This window comes from Homarus americanus, unplaced genomic scaffold, assembly GCF_018991925.1.
Source record: "Homarus americanus isolate GMGI-L3 unplaced genomic scaffold, GMGI_Hamer_2.0 scaffold4060, whole genome shotgun sequence".
Lineage (NCBI taxonomy): Eukaryota > Metazoa > Arthropoda > Malacostraca > Decapoda > Nephropidae > Homarus > Homarus americanus.
Genome location: NW_024746161.1, coordinates 8,276,253 through 8,298,331, shown reverse-complemented (window position 1 = coordinate 8,298,331; position 22,079 = coordinate 8,276,253). Strand labels below are relative to the sequence as shown.

Here is a 22,079-nt window from a genome sequence, read left to right as displayed (position 1 = left end):
CCAAACTTGCACAGGACACTAAACTTGGGCTCTACATCATTGAAATGTTGTATGTCACTTGTGAACATCCACAGGTTATAAATACAGGAATACAGAATTCTCTTCAGAACTGATAACTATCATAAAATTTATTGTAACTTTCTTCCTCACAATCACTAGAAAAAAAAAATACAATTACAGAAGGCAAATTTATTTTATCAGTTACTAGATTGCAATGAGATTTAATGGCAAGTGTTATACATAATATTATAAGGGTGATTCAGCAAAGACTACATTAAATTGGAGGATGAAATGCTTGGATAATTCTAAACCACAATGCCTCTATGGTAAAATGTCAGGTTCTGCATAGTTTCCATGTTACAATACATTTAAGATGTTGTATTAATGAGAGTGAATTTGAAGTAAAACCCCGTAGGTTTTTGTAATCATTTATTCACAGATCTCTACAGTGTGACCCCTCTTTGTTACAACCTAAAGGAAATGTTTAAAGTTGCCCCCTTCTGACATTTTACCATAGAGACATTGTGGTTTAGAATTATCCAAGGATTTCATCCTCCAATTTAATGTACTCTTTGCTGAATCATCCTGTATACGTATAATTAGTCATAAATTTCAATAATTAAACACACAAGAAAATAGGATCTAAACATTTATGAAAAGGACTGTCTACTGCATCTTACTGAACTCAAATTATTTTCATGATTAACGAATGAGTCCACTAATTACTCAGGGTACATCCATATACTGTAGTTGGTGTGCATTATAACCTTAGTTATAAAAATATTTGTTGTGCTATTTATATTCATTTTCCTTTCGTTCACTTCTGTGGTGAGCAATTACTTAAAAGCTGTCTCTTTTAAATTTACATTTCTACAAACAATGACAAAATTCTTACAACAAAACAAAAGAGGTGAAATGTAAATAATACAACTTTCTTGTATTACTCTCATGGTGCTAGGTCCCAGTACTGTACCCAGAATCCCCCTCACAGTTGGCCAGAACCTGGGATATTGGCTGTCCAGCAAAAAAAAATTTCACCAAAGCAAGTTTTCCAACCATGAATTGATATTTATAGAATTTCAACAATGTCTATAAATACAAAAGCATGTAAGGAATGGATTTTAGAAAACAAAAGGTGGCCATGACAAGAAAGGAGGCCAGTGGCCTGTGTAGGATCCCTCCATTGTTCTTGATAATTTTGTCAAGGACCATTTTGAAGCCCAGTACAGTACTGTTTTTTATTCCACAACTTGAGCTGGTAGACTGTTCCACAGGTCTACCACCCTGTGAGAAAAAGTATTTCCTTATACAGTATTCATTTATGGTGTTGTTAGAATTTATGTCCCAATTCTCATGCATCAATAGTGGATAGTGTTTTAATACCAAAATTTGTATTTTGTGGATGGAACTATTGAGTTCAAGACCTTTGAGTGTAGAAAAACTTTCAGACATGCCAGTTGCATCCAAGACTGTGAGTGTTAAAAAAGTTGATTTTACTATTACCTATGTTTGTAATTTGTCTCTGGATTAAGGAACCTTTTTCCAACAATAAATAATAATAATAAAAAAAATAAAAAAATGGTACCTGTATACTATTCTGCTAATGTGACAACACACGTGCCCTAAATCCTTCAATCATCAAAGCTCAGATATTGGGGTGGCCTTATCAAAGGGGCCAATTTCAACATTGGAGAAGATGGAAGGTTATCCACCACCACCACCACATAAACATACATGTTTGTATGAAGAAATATTTTATCAAAATCAAAATTTTTCTTCCTCACAGCATGATTTAATTACAACAGATGCCTAAAATGTCAAGAGGATAAGAGAAATAGGAGAATATGATGCATTATTTGAGTGGAAAAGAAGAACCTAACAAGAAATTAGATCCATGGTGTTTCAAACAGACACGGGGATTACCTCTGATATGGTTTAAAAAGTTGGTTTATATAACATATTTTTGATAAAGGTAAAATTTACTTTTAAAGAGTGTAAGAAGCACATAAAAGTGGTCTTGTTAGAGCAGCAACAGAAATACAAGTGAATGTGAATGCAAATACACACTTGTCTCTCTAACAATAATAAGTCATGTTATTGGAGTATTTATTGGTGAAGGACACAGATACTGGAACTGCCTAAAATTTCCTTTGCCAAATTTGGCAATCTACCAGATTTTCACACCATTTATATTAAAAAATGCATCCAGAGAATGAAAATTAAATAAGCTTCTGTTATAAAAATCACAATTGTGAGGATGAAAAATATTCTGCAGTATATTGAAAGAATTCAACTCTTATTTGTTTCTACTGTATTTGTGAAAGCTTATTCACCCAACCAAACAAATGCATGCTAAATCTAATTTTAAAGATCATATGAAGTTGGATGATAAAGTTCACTCAGTTGTCGATATACATAAGATGGTGCAATGCCACGACTGTAAAAAGAAAGAAAAATTAGATTATTTAGACAACATGAAAATTAAGTAAATGTACAGTACAGTGTATTGACAGGATATATACCAAAACAAATGATGGTCATATAATGTGTGTGCCTACACTTTTCTGTAAAAAATTTCCAGGTATGAATTGTTGAAAAATAAATGTCATCCCTGTCTCATAATAGCCAGCACTACAAAATAAGAGGCATTCCAAGGCTGCTAAACCACCTGGCCTCATTATGACTATAATATCCTACCTTCAACCCACAGCACCAAAATCCAGTAACTGGGTATGTATATTTCAACTAGAAATCATGAAGATTCACATTACAGTATAAGTAAGTTACAGTAATTAAGGTAATTATCATGCAGTCATTTATATAGGGCACTGTCTTCCCTCTGCCATACAGTCTCCAGGTTCCACATAAAGTATATGGATTAACATACAACTGCAATAATATCTCAGTCAGCCAGAATCCCTCTTAGCTAGAACTCTCCAATAGCCAAAATTGCAATTCCGAGTTTGGGAAAAATTTTCTGAAGTTGAAAATCAGGCTCATTTTCTTGAAAATCCTGAGAAAAATTGCAGAACCCTTTCTCTCTCTCTCTCTCTCTCAAAAAATACAAAATAAATAAATAAAATAAATCCCCGGGTCTGGGAACAAATTCCGAGGTTGAAAATCAGGCACATTTTCTGAAAATTCTAAGAAAAATTCCGGAAGTCTCCATTTTTTCCGGGTTTTGGAGTAAACTCAAGGGATAAAATAATGTGTAATTCTGGAAACTCTCTCCAAATTTCTTTCTGATCTGGGAGCAAATTCTGAGGATGAAATTATGCACAATTTCCAGAAAATTACAAGAAATTTTTCCCAGGTCAGTGCCTGGAAAACTTCCCGGAATGGGGGATTTTTTCTAGGTTTGAGAGTTGTTTTGTTAACCGGAAATTTCTCATTCCCAGAAGGGCTCTGCACCAATTGTTCTGGCTAACGGGGATATCAATTATGTTGTAATATTTTGAGAACGATGTGCATGAGATATTTAATAATAAAATGGTTAAAAGCATCAAACATGATGATAAAAAAATATATATATATGTCTGCATAAAATACAAATTATACTTACTTGTTTGTAATAAAACTAGTGACATTTTCTGGAGGGACATAGTCAAACTTTGCCACTACAACATTAACAGAGGATGTCAGATTTGAGTCTTGGGGAACAATAGTACTACCACTGCCATGATGATTCACTTCCTCTGAGCTCACCAGGCTGAATTTGTATGTTGGAGTGCAGACATATAACTGATGAAGAATCAACAAAAAAAAAAAGAGTAAGGTTATGTAAAGAATCAGTTACCTGGAGAATATCAATACTGTAGTCTAGGAAAAAAAATGCTTAAATACTGTATTATCAAATAAAACATTGTAAGAAACTCACATCAGCATGGTTCGGGCTATGGGTGTTACTTGTATTATATACATGTTTATTCCAGACACATGGAATACATTACCAATCAGAAAGTCCACCACGCCACCTATGACAAAAATACAAACTACACCTGCATGGCTAACATATCCCTCATATTGATAAACACTGAAAAACAGCAAGGCCAACTTAATTTACTACTGTTACACACAGGAGGATAGAGCACTGTAGAGGATCTCAGTCCCTCCAGTCTCCTGCATCCTGCATGTACAGTAGTCAAACAACTGCCAACTGGCAATGCGATAGTATTTTTTATTTCTTTATTTATTAGTGTATTTTTCATTTATTCCTTACATTTACTGGTACTACAGTATACACATGACCCTGGTCTCCAATAGCCTTGGATAATAAGGACTGTACAGTACTGTATATCGAAAAATACTATACTGTATGTGGTGAAAGTTGCAAGCTGGGAACACATCCCCATCTATTTACATTAATTCTTAAGGGTTCTGCACCCAAACCATCCTCTGAGCAACGTGACAGTTCAACCAAGCAGCCACCCAGCCGACTCAGAGACGTGTGTCTACTGCGCAGTGTGTGTGCCAAAGAGTCACATCAGAGGAGGCAGAGCAACTAGGGTGGTGATGCAGTTACAGCCCATTGCCTCCACACGTGTTCACTTTCCAGACATACACACCCATGCTGTTCATTTTTCTAATTCATAGATTTAAAATATATTTTCTTTCTTTCTAACTCTTATTAGAGTATTAGAATGATTTTTCTACCAATTTTATAGTTTCATTACATGTAACAAAGGCAAGATGCATAGCCATCTCATAGATCATCTTATCCTACACCACCACCATCTTCCAGTCTACATAAAAAATGACCTGTACCGACTCTATACTATATTTATAGTGAAACATATTAATGTACATTTACGTATTATTTGTGTGTATTATGTTAGTGAGAAAATGGTTCAGAATTGGGTCTTGGGACAAGGTCTGGAACCTACCCCCCTTTGTACCATGTTAAAATAGATTTGCTTTAAACACCCTTTTCTAGGAATGCATCCCTCGTTTAAAGTGAGGGAGTATTGTACAGTACAGTAATAACTTGTCTAAGCAAAGCCCTAAGATCACCAGCTGAGATCAGTTTGGAAAAAATATTTGGTTCTGTTTCATTTCTTATTTTTACATTTACAGTATCACAATAGTAAAGACAACAAAAATCACAATATTACTAACCGGAACTGAATAAAACTTTGCTGCTGAAGCCAAGGGGGCTGCACCAACAAATGTTTTGATCCCACCATTGCTTAAAACTGTCTGAGTACCAATTATAACCTTATTGACACGAGACATCATGGGAAAAACAGCACAGTCCTGTATCAGGGTGGTCTGAATACCAGCAGAACAAAGAGATTTTGCCATTGGATGACCCTGCAAGAGAATTATGATTTCCATTAATTTACTTTTTCTTAATAGAAAATGATAGGAGTGGAATGATAAAAGGACAAGGATGCAATTTTGGCAACGCTTGCATAGTACTGTACAGTATATATAATATGTAGGAAGGATATATGTGGAAGGAAAGGCAAGTACAATGAGGATGTTCCACTGTTTCAAAGAATGGGAAACAAAAGTTAAGAGGGAAAAGGATGTTTTCATGTGTGAATTTTTGGCAGTGCAGTGATAAGAAGCACCCGAGAACTGAGAAGCTTATCTGAGTTTGAATGAGTGGATTAAATTTTTTCCTTGCATATGCATATCGGAATAGGGAAATTATGTTGACAGTGGATAAACAGAGTCAAAGACTTAAGGATTTATGGATAATAGTTGGATAATAGTTATCAATTAATTTCAATTAGTGATGTTGCATCCCTTTTGGTACTGAAAACTCAAAGCAATACCTGTTTATATATTATGTAATCAAGAATATTCTATAATTGTCTAGCTATCATGTGTATGAACAATTATTAAACATTTATGGTGAAAATGAGACAACATAAGAAAATCATGAGCATCCTCACTGTTCACAACAGGAAATACAGAAATTTGAAAGCCAACAAGAACAAAAATTATCTTACGAGTGTTGAGTATGATATTGTGGACAGTACCTGTTGAGTTGCAAAACTGATTACGATATAAAAAGACCAACAAGAATTATACAAAAAAGGTCACTATAAATTAGTAATCAATTTAGTTAATAAAAAATGAGTACTGTACATGAAATCCTCAAGCTGGAGCCACTGTCAAGAATTCATGGCATGAATTGATTTAGGGTGAGGGACAGTCAGTAGAGCTGGTTGAACTGATAGTTATGTAACTAATATAAGTAAGACATCTTAGACTTTATTTTTTTTCTATTTTTTATTATGGAGAGAAGGATATACTGTCATGAGTGCATAGCCTTTCTTTTACCATTTACTAGAGTTGTGATGGGCATTATACTATGTTAATTACAGCAGGTTTTTGAGAAACAAATACTGTACTGTATTATGTTTTGCATTTAATAAGGTTCAGTACAGTCTTTGGGAATTAAACAGTTTCTCTCTTTTACTTGACTAAGATTTGTCTGAAAAACATATATATTTTCCATATTTTTGGGGGGGAGAAGGAAGACTGTACGGGAGCTAGTTTATCCAACTGCTCTATGAAAAAACAAAAACAAAAACACTGCATCTAACTAAAATTAACAATATTATGTACAGCCAATCTAAAAAGTATCAAGACCCCTGGGTCCGGTAGAAAAGGAAACAAGCGATAATCTCAGATGAGTTAATGTATAAGCTGGGTTGGTACCTCTGACTATAGTATACATTATGAGGATTGAATTTGGTATGCAGGGTTCATTCATTGCTTTGAAGATGACCTGGAAGGTGCACAACCCATAGCCATAAGAATCATCCACAAATAAACACAGAGGATGGATGAACTATTTTCTCAAGTACAGTACCTCATGGAGATATGGCCGAGGCAACTGACCGTGTGATAAGATGTCGTCTGTATAATTGTTATTGTTTTCTCGGTGATCATAGCTTTTACCTTGTACTGTTGATTTTTCTCTTAGCAAGTTTGGCTTTTACTGTCATCCATTGCCACGTGTATTAATAAACCATATTATACACAGCAGAATCCTATTTCTGGGTACTGGTATAAGATTTTTTTTTAATATACAGTGCATAACATTATCATACAGGTATGTCCATATTACATAAAGTTATGTCATTACAACTGAGTGTAAGTGATTCTCTCACACATGAAATTGAGCTGGATATATATTTATATTGTTCTCAAACACATGATTATTAAGCATGGAATAATTTATTATCAACCATTATTATATGCTAATATACATCCTTCTGATTCTGGCTACTATACACTGCATGATACAACCAGAATAACACAATACGGATGCTTCATTGAACATATAAAGCACTGGATCTCTTTTCTAAGATACTTATTAAACAGACACAAATCTGTAGCACCTGTTGTCACAAAAGGTGTAGCCATATTTATACCACTACCATATTATTGTTATCAATGAAATACTGTACAGTACCAGGATTATGTCGAGGTATACGCAACATATTACTGTTATGTGATAATGCAAGACGTGTGTGTGTGTGAACTTTGCCACATGCACCAGCTAGTTATATACTGTCTCTTTATATACACATATACTATTGCAAATTTATCCAATTATGTATTGCAAATGTATCCAATTATGTATTAACCCATTAAAGAACCATATACTGTATATTCTACACACAACTAAGAAAGATATACTGTACTGTATATTGGGACAATAGATATAGAATTATCATAGTAATATAATTATGGTAACATTGTCTTACAGGTGGAGCAGGCCTACCAATACATGCCGATAACCACAGATGTAAGCTTTACGTCTTCACCCAATGTTTCATATTCTTTCGGATGCCTGGGGGTCTCTATACTATACTCTTATGTGGACTGGCTGTACATTAGCCAATACCATAGGATGTATTTTTTTACCCCAACTTACATCATGCTTTGGAGCACACTCAGCAACAATAACATGGAATTTTCTCCGTCTCGCAGCTTTGGTGAGGAAAGCTAAAACCATTGGACACATTCCACAAGTCATGATCACTTCATCACTGTGGATCTTGCTCTCTCCTTGCAGTGCTATCAATTCCTGGCTGAAAATGAAAATTGAGTTACTTCCTTCAACAAATCTGTGAAAGTGTACCTGTACAATATCTTAATACATGGTTACAACAGTTCGTATATCACAGATAGAGACATACCCCTGTACAGGTAAATTTACCTCTGCTCAACTTCAGCTTTGTGTTCAGCAACAGCCTCAAGTATTCTGTCTTGAAGTTCTGGTATGACATCTGTACATTCTGGGAGGTCACCACTGGCTGGGTCAACAAACATCATCTGTGAGAAACCTTGATACCCTCCTCCATCACTGGCTCCCCGGCAGGTGTTGTATTCGTCAATCACTATCTATTGGGGTAATCATTACATTTTAAATGATCTAATATTAGTGCATGTTAAATATTTCTCATTTTGCCACAGATTTTTCTTTTTTACTCTCTTAATTCTATTCCACTATCAATGTAGGTTGACCAGAATGAAGAGTACGGTATTTAAATATAATTACATACCACATACAGTACTCACACACACATGCTTTCTTCATTTGTTGTCATACTATTATTTGTAATACAGTACAATAACACAGTAATAATTTGTTGGGTCTCCCACAACATGGCCCTAAATCTGATTTACCTGAGGCACATCACACAAGCCAACATAGCCCATCAGACATACATCCTTACCACAAACACACTTAATGCCAATTTTTTTCTGTTGCTTCCAATTTGTTCCTTCCTCATGTATTCAGAGTCCATGCTTCTGACCTACAAAAAACTGCTGACTCAACAATACCCCTGTACAGTACAATACATCCCCATCTCAGCCTCATAAGATACAGTTCTCCTTCTCCAGACACTTCTCGGTCCATCTATTACCTTTATCCTTCCACCATTCTGAGGTTCACTTCAGCTCTCATCAATACATCTGCTGATATATCCACTCCATTTTATCTTCATCAGAAATTTGGATGATAACAGATGCATTTGAGCCAGACTGTTTCCCTATGAGAAAAAATGCTGACTGGCAAATAAAGGATTACTGTAAATGATGAAAGGGTGTATGCTAATATTGTTATAGTATATATTATAAAGCTGATTAAAAAATTACAAAGGGATGAAAACCAAAGAAGTAGAAGTGACCTTATGTGAATAGATGAAGCAGAAAATTGTAAACATAACCCTGAAGATGGAGTCTTGTAAAGACAAAAGCTCAGAAAAAGAAAGAGGTCATTTAAAAAGTATAAGGGAGGGATAGATGAGAGCCAAATATTCAATAGGAATGAAACCGAAGGTGCCCAAGATATGTAATGTCTGCACGGGATACTTTGCTACTCTCCTGTAAAATGGTGATCTAAAATAATAAATGCAGATATGATACTAAATGACTAAAAACACTACGGCCTTTCCTCTACATACAGTAGTACATGGTAACAACAATAATTTTGCACTTACTTTTATGACACGTTGTACCATATTACAGGGTGTAGTTTCCCAAGGCATTTTGGCTCTCACAGCAGTCACTACATTACGAAGCAAGTTAAGTAGCTCACTGGAAGGAAAGTAGAATTAATATCAACACATCATACGACTACTGGGCCATGAAAATGTTTGTTATTCAATCAATCTGAGTACTGTACTGTCCTCATATTTGACAGTTGGTGACCACAGTCCTCCACTCTAGATGTTCTTGGACTGTTTTTACCAATCCTCAAGGTTTTGTATCTCTCTGAGGACCCAGTTATTAATTTTATCCCCCCTACCCTTAACTTTGCCCATTAATATTTCTATTATTTTCCCCTCATATCTAAGTATTAAAGAGTACTGTACTAATATGAGTCATTTTCAAGGACACTACAGTATTTACTTTATGAAAGGAATAGATTTGGTTGTTCTGAAAAATCAGATTATGGCTGCAGTCACCCCAATCAAAATGGAGAAGATAATGTGAATAAGGATGGAGACTGAATAGCATTTAGAAAATCTACATAGTTAAAGTATACTGTAACTATACTTTAGTTAGTATCTACTGAAAAAATATTTATTAGTGGTCATTTTTTTTTAAGTATTAAAAAAGTCACCATTCTTACAGTACTGTACTGCATAACCTCATAACCACACACTAAAAAAAATCTGTAAAGTCTATAAATTCAAAGTGGTTTTCTGACATACAGTACCCTGCTATAAATTAAAATGCTGACAGGGGTTAGAAATAATTAATTGGCTATGTGCTAATTATGTCCCTAATTCAATAAAATTTTGGAACTGCATGTCTTAATCAAAGACATAATGTTTAAGTTTGTAAAATAATGAACTTCATAAACGCTTAAGTGCACTTGTCTCCACTTCTCCTTCTAATAATAAGCACAGTAACATTGATACTTTTATCTCTATGGAATGTTAAATACATATTTACACTGGATTTTTTCTTTTCACTTACTCTATCTCCAACCAAAGTCAAAACATGATAACAGTAATCTTGAGACTTATGAATTATGCTGGATCTGTCACCACTTACCTTGCAGTCTTCCACTCAGAGTTAGCCACAACATGTTCTAGTAGCACGAGACTCTCCTCTGCCTTAGCTTGTTCCGATTCAAATTTCCTTAAAGAGAAAGTGTATACTATAAGGCTAAGTCTTGAAAGCCATTTCTATGAAAATAAACATTCCATTGCAGGTTATCAAACATCATCATTAACTCGAATATGCTGGATAGCTTCAAACAAAGGTTGGGAGAATGAGTGATAAGGGTTGGGTGTAAATGGGACTGCCCAGTATGGGCCAATAGGCCTACTGCAGTTTCCTCCATTCTGATGTTTTTATGTTCTTAGTACAGCACCGAATATAGTACAGGGTATTGGATTAGCTGTCAAGGGCATGACTACTTTTTTCTGGAAATAAATGAAAAATACAGTATCAATTCCTACTGGTACCTGTACAAGTACTATTAAAATCTTTATTTATCATCATCATTATCACTATTTTATGGCTATTTCCACACTTGCATAGGTTAACTGTGATTACCAGATGGTAGTTCCTCATGCTGCTTGGAGTCCTGCAGCCTCTCATATAAGGTTCTTATCTCTGTGGTCATTTCTTATAACCTCTCGCTCTGTTATTCTTGGCCTACCCCAAGCTCTCCTCTTCTCCATATTCAGACTAATGCAGCGCTGCCATTTTTCGGAATTTCATCTGCTAGCTATGAATACAATTCAACATTAGTGACGCATTTGTAATTTTACACGTCACTTCTTGAAATATTTGGAATGATTTCAAGTTTTCTAAATACAGTACAACAATTTTTACACCAAACACTTAATAATTATTTTACAAGATATTTTTATTAATTTACTTATCTAGACTATTGTGTCTTATGAATTTATGCGTAAAAATGACATGTAACCTAGCCATACAATTAAAAACACAGTCTGTCAATACAGCTGCCACACCTATATCCAGTGTGATTTTTGGCATATGGCTGCTATACCAGTATCCACTACGTTAAAATTACAACCCATCGTTTCTTAGATTTGGATTACTGAATACAGAAACTGGAAAATTAAAATTTGGAAGAATGGGGAACAACCCTTAATATTGTGAACCTCAACAATTTCTTGTCTCTAACATGACTAAATGTCTTTAAACCCTGACAGGCTAGACTCACACTATTGGTGATGGTCGTCTGTATAAGCAGCTGTATTATCATGCCAATGCCTATATTAGCTTTCAGTATATCTTTGGTATTATTTTACTTTCGAACATAGTGCTCCCAAAAGTTATAAACTACTGAAACATTTAGATCTCCCCATTCTGAGCATTTTGAACCCCATATATACCAGACGGAAATGGATAATAACATCACAATTAAATTCAATTGATTTTACGTAGTTTTCAGTCTTCGTCTGTGAGGAGATGTCATCGGCGCATCAAGCATGCGCAATATTAACTGATGTCATCAGGTCGTGACCAATGATGTATCGATATCATCACACAAACTTTTTCCGACCAATCACACATGATTTTTTTTCAAAGGAAGCAACCTGGGTACAGATTTTAATTTCATTGACCAGTCTCACAATGGCCGTGGTGGAGGTTGGTTGTCATTTGTGCTCCTACGATGATTTTAAGTTTATTGCCGAGTTTCACGAGAAAGACGATCATTCTATCCAATTCTTACCTATCCCTGGTCCTTCCACTTCTAACTAAGGTATTGTACTTTTAGACATGGCACGCCCCAAAGTTTTAAATACTGAAACATTTAGGTTAGTTTAATCTAGGCCTACCAGGGGTCCGGGGGGCGGAGCCCCCGGCTAGGGGTTAGGTTTTTGGTTAGATAACTCGTTTTCGTTTTCTCCACCACCCGAAAACCCAGATTTCCCCAGGCTCTCCCCCATTATTGTTGGGGGAGGGGGCGGTATAAAAGATTAATTTCCGCCAAAAATGAAGGTCAGATGGTGTTTAAAACACACCAAAATACACTGGAAAAACATATTGGTCAACACATAGGGACTCATGTCCGAAAGTAATAATTCACCATATCTTTTAACATTACTTACTCAAATCGAAGCTTTTCAATAAAAGCTTCTTCAGATATCGGGGCCATGACGCCGTGTGAGCCTCCCTGGTGCAGCACTGGACTGTAAACAAACAATAGATCAGCTGTAGCCCAACACTTACCTTTTCAGTGGAATAAAATCCCCACAATACAGTACATACAATGTATTTACAAAAATAAAATGATCTTTTTAATAAAATACAAAATTTACAATATAATTATATACTCAAAATTATAAAATACAGATATTAGTTGCTAATGTAACTCGGTTATCATCGTAAATAAACAGTCAATTCAACTGTACTTGACTCTAAATACCTTTACCACTGAATATTTTACTTGGAGACAGTCACAGGAGCAAAACTAGCTTGTGCAACAAATAAAAATGTTGCTTCACCAATCATTCAAAGAAAATAGAAATGCTAATGTTGGAGAATTTACATATACAGTAAAATAGTCATACAAATTCATATTCATTAAACACATTGTACAGTGTGCAGGTATATAATGAGTATAATGATACTTTTGTATTATCTTCGCCACTGATTGGCTCGTCAACCGCTTTCCCAGTCGGTCACGTCTCTGTTATGTACTGTTGGCAAGTACTGGGCATGTACTGGCTCCAGAATGTATCTGTACCTGCGCCAGCGATGGTCATGTCCGGTCTTGAATGAGCTCACACTTGGTGCCGTCACAATGCTCTCTGGTAGATTGTTCCAAGGGTTTACAATTCTCACTCCGAAAAGGTTTGCCCTGATAATTTTCTGAACTTGTGACTTCGGTTCTTCAATCTTAAGTTGTAACTCGTAGTAGGGTCAATTAAGTCACCCCTTGGCCGCCTATAGTATATGCTAAGCAATTGCAGGCGTTCTAATCTCTGGGTAACTGGGGTGCCGTAGTACAGGCGCAAGTCTGGGGCCCTCCTTTGGACATTTTCAATCAACTGACCGTCTCTAGCATATCTCAGGGAGGAGACCAGGGCCCAAACAGGGAAACATCTCACTCTTGAAGAGCGTTACTAGGGAGGGAGTGTCTCGATATCTGAACGACCTTATAAGACCGACTTACTAGCTTCAGTTCTCTGACAAAATACAAGGCTCAGGTCCTTTTCACATTCAGTCTCGGTTAATACTGTTTCTTCGTCCCGTTGGGACATGTGATACGCCTCCTTACTGTTAGTACGACCGAGGTGCACCCTTTTACACTTCGTGACATTAAGTCTTAACAGCCATTCCTTCGACCGCTCCTGAAGTTGACGTCTCCATTCTGTAGCTCTTCACCGTCAATTTGGTCCCCAATTTCCCTGAATAACTTGGCATGGTCCACAAACATTTGTGAGGACTAATAAGTGGCAAAGAAGTGACAATGTTATATATATATATATATATATATATATATATATATATATATATATATATATATATATATATATATATATATATATATATATATATATATGGGAAAGAAGAAAACACGGTTCCCAAGCGCTGTTCATCAGCATATACCTGGATCACGCGTGATTTACATGTATATATATATATATATATATATATATATATATATATATATATATATATATATATATATATATATATATATATACATATTGAAGCTGATGATAATCGTATCTTCGGTGTATTTAGCCTATAAAACCGACGACTGTCATCAGGGCTGACCCGAGGATAAAAGGGGCCCAGGTCAAGGATCAATTTTAGGGGCCCTTCTGGTACTTTGACACTTTTTACATGTTACTACCCATACAATCTGATTTGCTCACATTTCAGAGATTTTATTTTGTATTTATTTTATTTTTTGCAGAGATAGAAATGTAAAAATTAAACAAAGGACCAACAGACAATATTATCTATTATACTCGATGCAGCTTACACTAGCAATTTATTCATCTAAATAATGAATATGCATGCTTGTACGAACAGATGATAATGAAAAGTATAATGTGTAAGACAACTTAAACAACATAACACTGTACAAGCAAAGTAAAACCTTTTGGGTTTTCTGACATGCAAACACATGTATAGTATTTGATAACTCCAAACCACGCAATATATCAAATATATCAATATGTAACCACACTTCACCAATCATATCCAGTCAACTAAAAACATAGAGGTCATGATGCCCCTTAGCCGATAACCTGCATAATCGTGGCAGCCTGCAGCAGATTACAGGTACCGCTAGGTGAGGCAGGGCGCGCAATTGCCACAACACGCCAGCACCAGGAAAATACCGCCCAAAACTGTAAGCAGCGGCAGGATATTTTGATGTTATTGTTTCATGGAAGTTTAAATTAGTTAAGTGGAAACCTCGGTGGTGACACTACCAGACGTTAAATCGTAAGACGGTGCTTCGTGGTTACTAGCTAACACGCATACACACAGCAGTCCAGTATAGTCTCTAGTCTAGCTCTAGACGAGTCTAGAGTAATGCTGCCCTGCTGGGTGCGTTAGTAACCCACCAGGATAAATTCAGTCAGAGGCTTACGGTTGGCGCTGTTAAGTTTTAATGCTTCAGTATATTATATATTAAGTCATGATGATCTTGGTGCTATCTTTATCACAGTTTTTAGTAAAATAGAGGTGTAAGATAGGAGGCGGCGTATTGGGGAGTGCGTGTGCAGGAAGGGTGGGAAAGGAGGCACCGTGGTGGTGTTGCAGACTGGAGGATGTGTCGAGCAGGAGGGGTGCTCCTGACGGTGGTGGTCGTCTACTGTGTGTTGCTCTCCCTCCTACTGTTGGGTAAGTTTTGCTTCCTTCACCATTGACGTACCGCTTTTGTAGTATTGTGTGTTCTTATTAAATACCCAAATGTGTTTATTCGTGTTTCCCGGAAATTCTGGTCCGCCAACCAAACATCAACTCACTTTATTTAACTTTCATAACCTTGTACGCGAAATACACGTTCATAACTTCATTAGGGGTGGCTAAGTTACTTTTGGTTTGTTTTAACGCATTTTTCATTGTTTATAAATCTTTAAGTTACAGTTGCCTTTGCTTAGAAAGTTTAAGGGATGACGCAAAACTTATAATAGAAAAAAGTATGACAGGTGCTACACAGATTCTTGGAATATAGTAAGATGTCACATTTTGGGCCCACTTCTTACCTGAAGATACGGATGATATATTACAAAATATAACATATGAATGCTTCATTGTTCCACCTGAATACAGCCAATACAACAGTTTGCCACACTTCAGTATAAAGAGTGAATTGGAAAGCACACCAGCCATGGATTAGCCTGACAGAGAACGATGAATCAGTCTACAGTGTGCAGTGTGCTGTACGTGTGGCAGGTTCAGTATCTATTATATAATAAAAATCATCTCTCGTTTTCTTGGCAGGATATTCACAGTTCACACAGAGTGATACTACAAGATGGTTAGGATTACCACTAAGTTCTTCTAAAATTAAAGACACAGTAAGTTTATTGTTGTCATTGTCCGACAAAGTAAAATATATCTTTGTATTTTACATCTTATGAATGGAAATTTAAAAATAATATAAACATATAAAGGCTGTAACTATATCATATCTATTCGTTTATATTCTGAACGTGAAGTATTAACGGTTAAAATAAATGATTCTGGACATACTTTGATATAATTATCATGTGTATGGCTTTAAATTCGCCAGGAAAACAATGCAAAACCTGGCCGATGAAAATGTGAAAAAAGGCGTAGAATTAAAGGTACAAACAGCAGAGGCAAGTAAAAAGTTTAGAATGACGCGTAAACTGAAATATATCTATTTTTGTTTAAATAGTTTGTAATCTTCGTGAATGATAGATAATTCTTCCAGTGAAATTCTTTTGCTCTTCATGGCTATATGGCTGAAGGAGAAACTTAAGCCTCTATTAAAGCATTTCGCATAATTGGTTCCACAGTAGCAAACATCCTTGATGAAACTACGTGAGTGAAATTACTTGTACTCTACGTAAACAACCGAGACTCGGTAATCTTGTTTTCCTGCTCATTACCCAATCACCTGACAAGATTATTCACAATAGATTATCTATTTTTTGTTTTGTTTCTTACTTCATCTCCCCTCCTGTATACTGATATACATTATATATGCCAGTGTGCCCTTCCAAAGTTGCCTATACTGTAGTTCAGCAAGACTTATCTCGCCTCCAGGGAATTTTCGAATCCACTCTAGATATGTCAAATAATTATACATGCATCCACTAGTTATATAATCACAACTACACCCATTTGCTATAATTCTTGTCATCCTTTATTGTATTCAGACAGCAGCAACCATGAAGGAGATGGTGCTGGTGGCATTAGTGATGGGAGGCGATGGACCAGGGGGACCGGGCACCTCCCAACTAACTCACACACCCCACCACCTCCCAGGACTCTCGCGCAAGTACCAGACTACACCCACAATGAAGAACTTACACCCAATTTAAAACCAAACTTAGAGAATTTAGACAAAGTTGAAAAAGTTGAGGACTTTGTTGACCTATTGCACACAAAAAAATCTCATGAATACGGTGACAATGGTATGTCACGGGATGAAGGGAATGATATTGATTATTATGATGATGATGATGATGATGCAGAACAGAAAAACATAGATTATAACTGGTATGAGGATAATTACAAGAAATATAAAGGATATGTGAAGCATATTATGTTTTCCGACTTGTATCAGCCAGGGTACGTTATTGAGAATGGAGGACTGTGTAAGGAAAACTCCCAAATATTTGTTTTTATCAATTCTCGAGTGAATAATACATATAATCGTCATAAGATACGGGAAACATATTTAAAAAAGTTAATTGAACACACAATTCCTTATGGTTTCCTCATTTCAAAGCCAGAGGGAAAGATAGCCATGCAGTTACTAAAGGCTGAGAACGACAAGTTTGGGGACGTGGTGGTGACAGGGAGCGAGGAGTCGTACTTCAACCTAACACTCAAGACAGCCCACTTACTCCACTGGGCTGCCACTAACTGTCTCTCTAGTACCTACATCGTCAAGGTCGACGACGATGTCTACGTAAATGTGGAGATGCTCCTGCATGTGTTGTCTGTCCCCAGGAACTACACTATCCTGGGCAAGGTAAGTGCGGATGGATGGTACTTGGACTACAATTCCTCCTAAAATGCAATCCACTGTACTCTTCGACAATATGGAAACATTAACTGTCGTCACATCTCGGCTATAAACCTCCATTAACTATAATCTAGTACAGTACTTTAGTTTAGTGGTTCCCAAACGTTTTAACATGACTCCCCCTTTTGCTTTTTGCGAAGTCCTCACCCTCCCCCCTTTTATTTTTGTATGTAAAATCTACATAGAATTTATTTTTTATAATAATTATATTTTAGTATTGTTGAGGATCAGATAACACCTTGTGAAAGATACGAGTAGTGTGAGTCAGTATGGTATCATGACAGGTACAAGACGCGTAAGGAGAGTGATGAAATGATAGAAGACGGATAGGGGTGACTGCTATACTTTAGTTTTGCACGGATATGTGGAAGATTCAAACAGAGAGATTCAAACGGAGAGAGAGTTACTCCTGAAAGAGCTTCTTCATTATATTCTTTTTGAGCAAAAAAATGCAACTTTTGGCGGTTGGCTTCACGCCTCCTCTGTACCCACCTCACGCCCCCCACTTTGGGAACCATTACGAGTCTAGTTGATACTCTCTTGAAATACTATTACTGACACCCCTCTGAGAGCTATCCCAGAGAGACCATCATTCCGCATGACAAGTTTGAAGAGTTAGGTCGAAATTACCAGAGCAAGTGAATTACACACACGGGGACAATGTAGGCTTATGGGCACATTAGGATACAAGTCGTAAGATGCTAATAACAAGATTTTCTTACACCATTTAATTTCTTTCATATTAAAACACACATTCAGCATCAGTACTGTCAGTGACTAGTTTTACTATTTTTGTAGTGTTGTAAACTACTGTACTGGATTATCTTTTCTTTAATTTTCAGGATAAATTTCATGTTTCTGAATAAGAACAGGAACATTGGTAAGATATGATTTAGCTTATCATTTCCATACCTCAAAAAAAAATTATGTACTGGCTCCTTGTTAGAGTTAATGACACAACTCGCCCTATAACAGCTGGGATTTTTTAGGGGGGGCCGTGGCGTAGCTAGAGTGTGTGCCGCCCGGGGCGGCCCTCGAGTTTGCCCCTCCCCCCCCGTGCCCCCACAAAAAATACATATTGCACAGTGACTCACTCTTATATATATATATATATATATATATATATATATATATATATATATATATATATATATATATATATATATATATATTAAATAGTTTGTGTACCATTATAATATTACTGTACTTTCACATACTCAAATATAGTATGCTTTAAATACACACCAAACATACTTAAACTTTATAAGTAACAGTTAAACAAAAAGCAAAAACGACATATAGGATAGGGAAAAAAGTAAAAGTGTAAAAAATTAGGACCATCTATATTTCTGAAATGAAAACTACAACTTTCTACAAAGTAACTTTTCTTGTTTTTTTGTTGGCAAATTCTTCAATGACATTGTCAAAAACTATTTCATCTGTCAATTGTCGCTCTATAGACAGTATGGCAAGATTTCTCAACCGCAAGGTGCTCATAGTAGATCTTAAGTAATTCTTGATCAGTTTTAGTTTCGAAAAACTCCTCTCACAGGTAGCAACACTAACAGCAATTGTGAGGAAAATCCTCAGCATTATTACTATATTTGGAACCGAGTTCCCAAGATTATACTTTTGAATAAACTGCAAAAGTTCAAGGGGGCCTTCTTTCCACGTCTGTATTCTGTCTTTAATAGTTATAGCAGCAACAGCAACAAAATGCTGAAGTCTTTTTTTCTCAACGAGGAACTCCTCTTTATCAATGTCGTCGTGATCGTGATCTATTTGACCCAAAGTGCCGCCCCCCAAAAGTGCCCGGGGCGGGCCGCCCCCCCCTAGCTACGCTAGTGGGTGGGGGGAGGGCTATAAGCCCACCTCGAGGATTTTTTTTTTTAAATTTGACCATTTTGAAGCCATGTGCACTTGATATTAGGAGATATTCCAAAGTCAATAGTAATTACTTTTTACTTTACAAACATATATGGAAGTTTAAAAAGGTGTGACCCGGCAGGTGTGTACTTCCTGTGTGCCATTCCGGGGTGCCCCATTGTCGCTGGGAAAAGCACTACGGTTCTTCTCCAACGTGGCGACCACCCGACACATGCCCCTTACTGCCTTCCCACCCTTTGCCATGGGTCCATCCTACGTCATCACACCTGGTGAGTATCGTCCTCACCGTTCAACACTCACCCTTTCTCAATACTTTTAACTTCCAAACATAAAGGATTTAGAATTGATGTTACTTCATCAACAGACATGATTCCACTGTTGATGGAGGCGGCGCAGCAGATGGTCCACTTCAGTTACGAAGATGTGTTCTGGACAGGCTTGGCAGTTGAGGTGGTGAACGGAGAGAGTGGGCTGAATATAGGTGTGCCGAAAGACCCGAAAAGCATCAAGGAGAAATATGTAAGAATGGTGCGAGGTCGTACCCCCATTACTAAGGTGCAGCGACGGGATGTGCCTGGCTGGCGAATGGACCTCAGGCCCTCGGAATCACTGCAGGCCTCCCTGGAGAAGGCCCGCCATGCAGTTATTGTTCATAATGTTCAATGGTACAAGGACAAACAATTTATATTGGCCTTGCAGAATATCAACACAACTGACTAGATCTTGAAGTCAAATTCTAGTTAGACAATTTCCAAAGTGCATTCTTTAAGCTTTTAGAGGAAAATACACATACCAGGTACTCCTCATCTTATGACCTACTTGACGTACGACCACCCAGACATACGACCGCCGCACTCGTATAAAATATTTTTCAAAATTACGTATTTTCGAGTCCCAACGTTAGTGATTGCACTGTGTACTGACAAAATTTTCGTTTGTAATTCCCTTTTAAATGGCTGGCAAGCATAAAAGTGAGAGTTCTCGTGGTGCCGAGAAGAAAAAGAGACACCCATTTTAGGTTTTCTCTGTATTATTTTCGCCTTTTTGACTTACGACCTGGTCGTCGCTCCGGAACCCCTTTGTAAGTCGAGGAGAGACTGTATATGAAATACATACATTACGGACCTCCATATCCTCTTCACAATCCACATTATTTTAGATTAATTCTTCCATTTCTATGGAACGGTTATGTAATACTTATACTCGGATGATAGTCCAGGAACCAGGTGAGATTTTATCAGCATGTCTAATACAATAGGTTTGGGATGCTAGGTGTACAGAAGTGCCCTTCCTGGGCCTCTAAAGCCAATTGTTAAGGTTTGCCAATACAATACTGTACTGTATATAGGGAGGGGGGCCACCATTTAAATATCCCCCCAAATGGTTTCAATCAACATAGGGAGTACAAACACCATTCATCAACCAACAGAAGGCTGTATTGTACACTGCAAATGAATGACTAAAATTAAATCTCTAAACTAGGCTAGAAATAGAATTTTGAGAATACAGTATTGGATACAGTGCATGCAATAATGAATCCCCCCTCCCCTCCCCCTACACCTTGCGGATGGCGTGATATTGTGCAACCAAAGAGGGATTTTATCAACATTAGAGTATTTTTAGGATAATTTACATAGTAATGGAAAATAGAGACATTTAGTTATATATAAAAATTTTCTGACCTATGTTCTTTAACATGACCCTTCTTAAGAATGGAATTTCTGGTATAAAATCCAGTTAAGAATGACTAATTATTTATAATTACACTTTTAATAAACATCTTGAATACAAGTTGTAAAACCAGAACAATAATGTAGCCTAGGGTCACCAGATTCAGGATTAACAACTTAATTAATTAAGAATGAAAACTCTAGTGTAAAAGGTGTTGAAGAACAGGTCAAAGGTCAAGACAATGCACTGATGTACAGCCAATTAAAAAATTATCGAGACCCCAGGGTACGATGGAGTAGAAAATGAGCTATAACCCGAGATGCATTCATGTATAGGTTGGGTTAGTCTTCACTCAATGTTTCATATTGTTTTAGACGACTGGGTTGGTTGTGCAACAGAAATGCCTAGACAATAGAAATTTCTCTACTGGCAGATGCCTGACCCACCTGAAGTCACAACTTAAGGTTGAAGCAGCCACAAGTTCAGGTCAAGACAAACTTTTTCGGAGTGAGTTGTGAATTCTTTGAAATTGGGAAAAAAGCGCGAAACCAAGGCATTATGGAGTTTAGTAATGATCAGTTGCTTTTCTTGATCTTTTCTGATAATGAACATTATATGTTTGCATAAAGTGCTTGTCACGTAAAGTGATGGTACGGTAGTGTGGGTGTGTTGACAATGTGCGTGTAGTGATGTTACCTGTGTGGTGAGAGGTTCAGGTGTGGTCAAGTGATGGCAGTGTGAATGTGGTGGTTATGTTACGATGGCAAGGATGTACCTAATACAGTAATTGATAATCAGTCAATTTGACCAA

The 22,079-nt window shown here is 36.7% G+C and overlaps 2 protein-coding genes across 3 annotated transcripts; one reads left to right on the top strand and one right to left on the bottom strand.

Annotated features, from left to right (window-relative positions):
• Positions 1-470: 470 nt before the first annotated feature.
• LOC121879022 (translation initiation factor eIF-2B subunit beta-like) lies at positions 471-12,676 on the bottom strand. Of its 2 annotated transcripts, XM_042385487.1 has the most exons (9): positions 12,573-12,657; positions 11,041-11,215; positions 10,534-10,620; positions 9,471-9,567; positions 8,183-8,367; positions 7,898-8,054; positions 5,116-5,310; positions 3,563-3,741; positions 471-2,437 (listed from the first exon to the last, which is right to left on the bottom strand). In XM_042385487.1, exons 4-9 carry the CDS (start codon positions 9,516-9,518, stop codon positions 2,365-2,367), a joined length of 837 nt encoding a protein of 278 aa, XP_042241421.1. In that variant the 5' UTR covers positions 9,519-9,567; positions 10,534-10,620; positions 11,041-11,215; positions 12,573-12,657; the 3' UTR covers positions 471-2,364. The 2 variants fall into 2 exon arrangements, with proteins under 2 accessions (XP_042241421.1, XP_042241420.1); XM_042385486.1 differs by lacking the exon at positions 11,041-11,215 and having other exon boundaries at positions 12,573-12,676.
• Positions 12,677-14,874: 2,198 nt separating this feature from the next.
• On the top strand, positions 14,875-20,493 carry LOC121879042 (N-acetyllactosaminide beta-1,3-N-acetylglucosaminyltransferase 2-like). The gene is made up of 4 exons (XM_042385525.1): positions 14,875-15,327; positions 16,836-17,656; positions 19,719-19,866; positions 19,962-20,493. Exons 1-4 carry the CDS (start codon positions 15,255-15,257, stop codon positions 20,315-20,317), a joined length of 1,398 nt encoding a protein of 465 aa, XP_042241459.1. The 5' UTR covers positions 14,875-15,254; the 3' UTR covers positions 20,318-20,493.
• The last annotated feature ends 1,586 nt before the right edge of the window (positions 20,494-22,079 follow it).